The sequence below is a fragment of the Morone saxatilis genome, unplaced genomic scaffold (assembly GCF_004916995.1).
Source record: "Morone saxatilis isolate NCDOM2014 unplaced genomic scaffold, NCSU_SB_2.0 Contig7, whole genome shotgun sequence".
NCBI classification, from domain to species: domain Eukaryota; kingdom Metazoa; phylum Chordata; class Actinopteri; family Moronidae; genus Morone; species Morone saxatilis.
In genome coordinates, this window is record NW_023340246.1 from 12,807,415 (window position 1) to 12,816,951 (window position 9,537).

At 40.2% G+C, this 9,537-nt stretch overlaps 1 protein-coding gene across 1 annotated transcript in view; it reads right to left on the minus strand.

Moving 5' to 3' along the window:
* Positions 1-617: 617 nt before the first annotated feature.
* The window catches only part of nudt14 (nudix (nucleoside diphosphate linked moiety X)-type motif 14), a 19,988-nt gene continuing 11,068 nt past the window's right edge, over positions 618-9,537 (minus strand). Inside the window, exons 2-5 of the mRNA XM_035679062.1 lie at positions 8,796-8,839; positions 3,998-4,062; positions 2,876-3,176; positions 618-1,157 (exon numbers count right to left, since the gene is read on the minus strand). Of these exons, the coding sequence (XP_035534955.1) occupies positions 908-1,157; positions 2,876-3,176; positions 3,998-4,062; positions 8,796-8,839 (660 nt within the window). The 3' untranslated portion in view covers positions 618-907. The remainder of the gene's footprint in view (positions 1,158-2,875; positions 3,177-3,997; positions 4,063-8,795; positions 8,840-9,537) is intronic.

Here is a 9,537-nt window from a genome sequence, read left to right on the forward strand (position 1 = left end):
AGTGACACTGAGTGATTGTTTAGCCCGGGATACTATGATAAGTATTGCTTAAAGGCTGTGGGTCAGAGAAATTAATTGAGGCATGCTCGAACAAGTGGTGGTTAAAACACATCTAACACCTCGTTCGTTACAAGGCCCCACCATTGACTAGCATAGTTTTTGCATTACTGGGTCATGGCTTAAAGGAATACTCCACTGTTTTGTTTTGTCTTTAATGGTTGAAGTGATGAGCAGGGAGCCAATCATATAATTAATATATTGTGTATTGTCATATTAGATGGAAAATCTCTCTGGCACACTGTCTGGCAAGTAGAAATGTTTGCATTAACTGCAATGACTTTCAAGCATGCTAAAATGCTAGGAAACGGCTGGTTAGCATCATGGCTTGAAACAGAGTTTGCGATGGATACTGAGTGTTGGAGGAATGGTTGAAACAAGTTGGAATTTGACTGTAAAAGGCTTTTTCCTCAGCCAATATCAAGTATATTTAAAATATTCTTTTGCTTTTGCTAACATTCAAGAGCCTACACTAAAAGCAGTGGAGTATTCCTTTAATCAAGGGCAGGCAAATGAAATCAGTGATATGCAGCCATTTATAACAGATGGCACAGAAAATGAAAAAAAAAAAAATCATCAAGAGGAGACAAAAGTGCCAGTGACAACCAGCTATGGCAAAATAGTTTTTAGGAAAAATATTAAGACCACATACAGTATAATTCAAAAGGTTAACAGGACACAAACTTAAAGATACCTGTTGGCAACAAGACAAGGGGCCCACCTTTCATCATGTACCAATAAGCAAAAAGGCAATACAGGATGAAGAGCCATGAGGGGAAGAGTGGATGTGCTGGGCCAGTGTTTGATTTAATTTGGAATAAACCGTATAAAGAGGGTTGGTTAATACTAGTTACACATTGGTGGAGATCTTGTACTTGGGAGACATGTTATTATGGAACCAGATGAAACTAAAAATGACACCCATGGTTTTGGGTATACGCTCGTCGTAGGCAAACGTCATGGCCTCGTGCAGCGGGACTTTGACCACCTCGATAAGCTCTCCCTCCCGTGGCTCACCTCCACCTGCGCTCACACAGTTGTCATCAGACACCTCGGCGTAAAACATGGTCTGCTTGGCACCTGTTACACCTACGCCTGACCTGTAAGGGAAAGAAACAATAAATTGGTGTCTACATTTGCAATTATTCTTCCAAGTTTTTCTTCAAATTGAGTATCGTTTGAAAACCTCAATACTGCGTCCAACCTGACAACCGAATTTCAGTAACAATGCCAAAACAATACCTTACTTTGCGAATATGCCTCTATTTTTTCCTCCTACAAAACTCTTTTTCCCCATATTTAACAAGATCCAAATGCATCAGTGTTTCAAGTTGTCACTCTCATATAGTAGGAGACTTGCAAGAGACTAATTATGAATAAGAATGGTCAAAACTGGTGCAGCAGAGACTATCATGACTTTTAGTTCTTATTATCGATCTCCTAAAACCCTAAATTCTACACTTCCTATAATCTAATTTTGTAGTGTCTGTCTTTATTTTCTTTAAATGTCTTGCCCCCAGTCTGTAGCACAAGCTTTCTGTTATAAATCTGTTGTCTCAATCAAGCCCAAACTCAGATACTCATGTGAGGTCGCTTTTTCTCAGACTTGACAAATCCCCTCCAGAGCCACGGAAGACATTACACAACTGTTAGATAGACCCTGATAGGGGTCCTGAGGGTTAAGACGATACCCATGTATTTAATGGAAGCAGCCCACACATAACAATGGTCATAGACGACACCAACAAAACCAGAGGAGGTGTTCCAGTCAAATCAAAAGCACATTTCCAATGTATTGTTACGTTGTTATGACAGCTGTCATAGCCGTCCAGGTGCTGCTGTTTAATGTGGGACTGTTCCTTTCCTGGTACTTTTAACTTCTGTGTCAAGTTATAGTGAGCTAATAATATGTTGACAAAAATAGATGGTTCCCCTTCTTTCTAGCTCACTTACATAATGTCAGCTCTGGTACTTTCTCTTCATAATGGGACTCCACCCAAAATGTAGTTTTACAGGCTCATTCAGTGGTCTGACGTGATATATTTGCTTGCTTTTCGAACAGTTGTTTCTTCAATAAACACGACACAAAATACAAGACTTGACTTCTGATCAGTGGATAAACAGGAGGCAGGAGCTCTGATGTTGGAGAACCAATAAATAACCATTCTAATGAGCTTGAAAATAATAAAAGTCAGATTAATTGGTAATGATAATTAGAGTTAGTTGCAGCCCCAGTTATTACGTTTTTACTTTGTCCTAAGCAATCAGTTGCAAGTCACTATCCATTTTGGCACAACATGATTTTGGTGTACAACAACCTACACCAGTCGCAATTTTGAGGTTGATTATAGTAGGGGTCGAGAGGGGAGAAGTTTATTATGCTGCAAAAGTGGCTTAATAAGATATTAAGATTATTTTTTCCATCATGCAAACTGTTAACTTTTGGAACTCATCAGTGACGAGTTTCTCTACATTGATTAAAGCCTCCAAGGGGTGAGTGAGTGTTTGATGCATAAAAGGATTTTTGAAGTTTTTAATGACAACCTTTAGAACAATAATTCAAACTAGAGAAACAAAGATACAAATGTAGGTTATTTCTGAGTGAACGTAGCTCAAGGAGGTTCAGAAATTATAAATGAAAATGATACAAAATAGGACAACAGGAAATTAATTGTTAAGGGACAAGAAATCCAGCGGGAGTGACTAAAGCAGATATTCAAAAGACGAGTGAAAAGCCTTTGTGTTGGGAATGGATAGGTCAAGTGAAACTAACTCTTAACTTAAACTTAGACATTTCCTACATGTGCAGTCAGCTAACCTGTAAGAAGTAATCCTCTTCAGCTTTGAGGCAGGCACATCGTAGCCACACTCCTCCAGCACCTCCTGCCGGGCGATCTCCTCCAGGGAGAGGTTGGGTTTGTCCACTAGCCCAGCGCAGAGCTCATAGGTGACCCCCGCTGAGGCCGGGGGCCACTGAGAAGAGCTATCCCCTTCTGAGGCCGACTGGCCCTCCTGAGGCTCGGGAGCGGGGGCGGCGGCTTCAGCAGCACCCTCCTCAGTTTTTTCAGCGGACTGAGGCGGCTGCGTCTTGTTCCTTTCCCACTCGCACATGTATACAGCTGGTGGTAAAACAGAGAAGAAATATTGTTTTTGTGAGTTTCGCAGCCACTGTTCCTCTTACATATTTGGAAGGCTAGTGGTATTCAGTTGGCTGAATCTGCAACTTTACAGCTAGATGCCACTAAATACTACACACTGGCCCTTCAAGCACATGCAAAATAATATTCAGATATATCACCCAGATATGAAATCTGTACAATATCACAGCAGCATGCTAGTTTTTTTCAGTGTCATCCGCACTAGTTGTGAATCATGTTGCAATCACAATATCTGTAAAAATAATTGCAATTGCATGATTTTTCTACCATATCATGCAGCCTTTAGCGTTCACCACCTATGCTAATCAATTTCCTGTGTGAAACCCTGAATATACTGAAACTAAAACATATTTCTAAACATTTATTGTCCAATACAACTGAACTGACCAATATATCGTACACACCCTGTTTAAAAACAAATGACATTCTAGGTTGTAGACAAACTGATTTTTTTTAGATAAAGGAACGAGAGAGGAGAGGAAATAAATATATCAATGCCCAGACTTCCTTGAATTTAGCACACTGCGGTGTGGAACAGTCCCTGGCGACTTCTAACAAAGGAGGTTAGGCTGCTTTGTAACGGGGCCTCTTGTGGTCTATTTATGAGTCTGCATTGTTACTATGATCCAGTTGAATAAACAGGGATTGTAATGTACTGCTTTTTTGATAAAAGTGTCCACAGGATACATAACAATCAAGATCTAGCTCGGTGACAAGAAGAAAATGAATTAACTGGATTCCACAGCACTATTGGTCTCCTGCTTTGGATGGTGAAAACTCACCTGGACGGAACTGCTTGACAAGAACAAAACAGTGTGAGCTGGTGTTGAAGATCAGCACTGATACACTAAAGGGAAAAGAGAGAAAAAGGCCAAGTTTAAATAAAATCAGACAACTTTTTCTGACAGTAAATCTCTTTGCCTACATGATATACCAGTGGTCTGGTAATCTCTACCAGGATATAGGAGAGTTTTGATCCAGTACAACAAATTTTACAACTACACACTAACTAACTGAACTCTAATCCAATCAGAATACCATGTCTTGCCTACTGTATCTTGCTTGACAAGTCCTTCTGGACAGTAACTATCGTCCAAAAACAAAAGTAGAAAGTGGGATGTTTGACGTCTGCATACTCAGCCGTGTACCTACATTTGATGGCAGACACAGTACGTACACACAGTCCCTCGTGACAAAAGATAAGGTCAGTATAATCTGGCTTTAATTGTGGTTCAAAAATGGTTAAAGTCTGACTAAACTAACCAAACTTGCATGAACAAGGGACTCATTTCAAACAAAAAAGTAAAAGAAACTGTTATCGAGGAAAAAATAAAGGGCAACACCGTCCAGCAGCGTATGACACATGTCAAAATACCTATGGCTGTCGTTTTTCTTATGCTAACTCATACTTCATCATCCCGTATCAAGATACACCACTATCCTATTTCCCAGCGACACTCCACAATAGCAGCAATTTTGCTCCCTGGAGTGGCACATCCGAGCTGCCGTACCTTGGCAACAGTTGTCTGTACAGTCCGGCGTGTGCAACGGGCATCAAATGATGCAGTCTTGTCCTTAAAACTAAAACTCTTAGCTTCTGTCTAAAACATTTTACATAAAAGTAATGCAATACAGTATGTGAATGGAAGCAGAATAAGTTGAAACGTGAATGTTTGATAAGTCTAAATAAAACCACAAATTATACTTAAAACGAATCTAAAACTAACCACTATTCTGAAATAGGACCACACCTTGCGAGATTTAAACGATGACTCTCAAGCAGAGTGTAGAGATAAAATAAGGAAGGTCAGTGTGATATGCTTCACCACTGGCACCCAGTGAATTGTATACACACAGGTGGTTTACTGTATGCGAGTGTGACTGTCCCTGCCAGTGGAGACTTGAGGCTTGGAGTCTGTGTTGGGAAAGCGGATGTGTCTGAGGCGGCAGGAAGCCCTGCCCTGTCTTTCCCATGGTAAGAGGGAACAAGGACATTGGTATTACAACTTGTTTCTAGCTACAGCGCCTGGACTGATACTGATTTAATATCTGTTTGCAATACAGATATTTAAAGTGAAAGTCCTACGTCTATTCTTAACATCCGGGCAATGAAAAACCAGTGCTGAGATTTGTGACCGCCTACAGCTGAAGAAGATACTGAAGTGAAACTGTATACTGTAGTGAAGTGTACAAGTATGGATAAGATAATGTGTTAGATCTGGTCCAAAAGTGGGACACACAGGCCTGAGGCATTGAAACTGTCCCCTGAGGCAAGCCTGGGTCATGTATTGCTGTTCCACACCATTACTGCTGTTCTACAGCTTCCCGCTGGAAAAAAAAAAAAGGCTCTAATGGTTAAACCAAGAAGCAGGCTAAACGGACGCTTAGGACTTTTCATGCACCGTTAAGCTTTCTCTGCAGGGCTTCTAGCTGGACAGTGGGAAAACTGGGTTATAGCAGACATATGAGGAGCAGCACTAAGGTGACTACTGGTTGCGCTGTAAAGCTCTTAGGATCAAGACATTATTATCAGGCCTTTGTCGTAAAAATACAAATCTGGGTTACGTGCTATATAAGCCATCTTCTGATACTAGAACTCATTTTCTTTTAATTCTTTAAACCTTTTGTAAGCACTTATAATTTGCCCTTATTGGTTTTCATATCAGTTAAGTCTGAACAGCTTTTACATTTTTTATTTTTAGTTCATCATCATGATACTTCATAATAACAAATCAGACATTTTTTTTTCAGAATCTTGAACTGAAATATAGACATTTTTCATTAACATACAACACCCCTAGCTAGAACACACTTAATTGAGCAGATGTGCATCTTATTTCATTTAATCATCTTGGAGACTCCCTGAAAAATTTATTGGAGCCTACCAGTGGGAAATTAAACTGATTATGTTACTGTGTTAACAAATTGATCCAAATTAATCCCAATAGTGTACCCTAGACATTTATTAGCTGGCTGGGGATACATAACTACTCAAACTCAAACAAAGTAAACTCTTCACAGCAAGTGAAAGGTATAGAAACAAACAAAGACAAACAAACGAGCAAGAGCGACTGACTTTACCTTTCTGTTCTCAAAATCAAAATTTCTTGCACTAAGCTCTGACCTCTGCTGATTTTGTGTTTTGTTCAGGTAGGTAAAAACTGACAAAATGTGGTTATCTACAATATTTGGAAATGGAGTTCATGTAATTGTTGTCAAAGCTAAAAAAAACTGAATATACTGCCTATCACTAAAAGTCACTTCCAGTAGTAAACCAGCACCAGTACGCAAACACTCCAATAAACACATAGGTGTCAAAATAACAAAGCAATGGGAGTTTGCCAATCCAGGCTACATGTGGTTTTGTAGATTTGGAGAAAGCTTATGACTGTGTGCCTGTGGACGTCTTGCATTTGTCCCAGGTAGTGAAGGAAGTTCTTGGTGGAGTTAAAATAAATAAAATTCCAGCTTTTTTCAATCAGCTTCCAATATGAAGACTTCAATATTGCAGCTCTGCTTTTTGATGTAGTTCTGCGGGCTTCATCAGGCTGTGACCTCCAGTTCACACTATGGGCGATTGAGGGTTAGGAATTACCAATTGAAGGCCATGGCATATGTGATGGTAAACTGTGGGTTAGCAGTTTCCAGACCCCTTGGGAATGAATTGGGGCCCCAAATGAAGTATCAAAGTATCTCAGGGTGAGGGTAAGATGTGGGGTGAGATCAATGGGCAGATTGGTGTGCTGTCTGTGGTTAAGCCAGCACTATCATGGTGAAAGGGAAACAGAGTCTAAATTTTCCAATCTCTCCTTCCAGCCTTCATTTATGACCATGAGTTGCATAGTGACTGAATAGGTTTGATTGCGGATAGTGTCCAAAATGATAAGATTTACTTCATCCTGTGCCCAAAAAGTCTTGAGCTCACGGAAACTTGGAGTAAAACACTCCACCTTAATGTTAAAAGGACCTACAACAAGCTGGAAAGATTGCATATCCCATCTGACTTGGGAACAACTTGCAGCCAGATAAGTGGTGGGAAATGGATGGATGGATTGTGTAAAATAGCAGTAACCATCTAAATGGCCACTGAGAGATAAACATATTCAAGAAGGTTCGCCCCTTTAAAAAAAGCTGATCTTTGGAATCATTTCAGGAACAAGCAAAGGACTAAAACTCTTTGTTTAGATATGTCACAGTACGTTACCTACAAATCTGTCTTTCACATGTTTTGCTAGTGTACCTGAAATCTGACAAGTGTCCTGCTGAGAAGAAAATGTTATGCGCACTTAAACAAAAATGCAAAACAATTCTGGGTCCATTCAATACACGCTAAAGGGGGAACAACACTTTGGCAGAATTTCCACCTGGGGGAGGGATGGATGTTCCCATGGGGTATTTTCTTTTGGAAGTACAGGTTTGTGGTTTACTGCTTTTGTCTCAGTGGTACTATTTTTCACAGGGACCTCTCTTTGGGGTCAGGACTTGAGGAAAGAGGGCTTAAATGACCCAAGACTTACCTCAGGGCATTATGGTACCCTGGGCAAAACAGGGAAATAGGAACTGGGGTTTTGACACAAATGTGTGATATTTCTCTTACAGTGCCCCCTGTGAAGCTCAGACATTTATAGCCATTGCCAAGTAGAAAAACAGGGCAACAGTTACCAAAAAAAAAAAAAAGGCCTGTTTTGGCTTGACCATCCTCCTAGTATTAGGCATCTTTCAGAAATGCCAGAGAATAAAAGGTATACATATAGACACAAAATGGCAGTGGTGGGCTAAAGGTTAGAGAAGCGAGCTTGTGACCAGAGGGTCACTGGTCCAATCTCCCCTCCACCACTGAGCAAGTGCCAGGAGCAAGACCCTTAACCCCAACTGCTACAGTTGCCAGCAGACTGTGGTTGAACTGGACAGCTTCCAGGCGTGAATGTATAACTGTGTGAATGTGATCAAGGCATTCTTGAAAAAGACACGCTTCCTCTCAGTTATCCCCCCGGATAAATAAAGGTTTTAAAAAATATACGGAGATGATGATATTGGCTATAGGTGAAAGACAAAAACATATGCAATGTATGTCTTTTACTGGATTTCAGAATATTATTACATTTATATATTTCACGGTACACCAGAAAGTACATGAAAAAATATCCTACAAGTAAAATGGCGCAGGATGAAGAGTAGATATAAGATTTAGACTTACAGAGATAGTATGGGTCAAGATTGGTGTAAATCAAGCTCCTTAGCACACAGATTCATCCTCCCTGATCCCTGAGCGCTAGATCAGATTCAGATACTTAAGCAATAAGCTCTTCAGATTGCAAAATGTCTTCTGACATGAACATTTCAAAGCTTTTTTACTGGCAGACATTCTTTAGAGGTGAAGTCTTGGCTACGCAAACCAAACTCCGCTCTGTCTTTGGCCTATTCCACATCAATGTTTCTAACACATCCGGAGCTGGTTTTGTGTGTTGGTCCATTCTGTACCATCTCTTTATGCATGTGTTTGTGTTTATGTGTGCACATAGAATGAGTGGGGTGAGGGCACTGCTTCCATCCAACAGCAGAGAATGAAACATGTTTTACCTGTCATGAGTTCGCATGAAGTCCCAGGATTTCTTTGTGCCATTCTGTGAAGGAGTAAGACAAAATAAACAGCATAAGTAATAAAAGCAACACAATTTTAATCCTCAAACACAATGGTTTGACAACAAAGTGTGTGCAAAGGTATGTATACAGTGTGCTTTCAGTGAACCACAACTTCTTTGTTATATGTCACTTGTATGGCAGGATGTCAAATCACCTCTGATTTATTTAATATGATTACTTAAGCGGCACTAAGCTGCCCCACGACAGATTCTTGCTTGGGCAAGTTAAAATAATATCACAAACCACTCCCAACAAAAACATCTGCAGATGCAAAGCAAAAAGCACTGTGTCTGCACCAAACATGACATTGTTGAACTTTAAAGGTCCAGCATGTAACATTTAGCAGGATCTATTGGCAGGAATGGAATATAATATGCAAAACTATAAGTATAGGAATTGTTGTGTTTCCCTTAACCTAGAATGAGCCATTTTTATCTACAGATAACGCCTTCCATGGAGTCCGCCATGTTGAACGGACAAATCAAACACTGGCTCTAGATAGGGGCATTTATGTTTTTCACGCATTTTACCAGTGGCTGTGAAATGCATGAAAAACATAAATGCCCCTATCTAGTTTGTACTTCGTGCTTAGAAGGAGAGGGTGAAGCAATGGAGTTGCAATCTGTAACTACACTGCTAGATGCTGCTAAAACTTACACACTGGTCCTTTAACACTAGA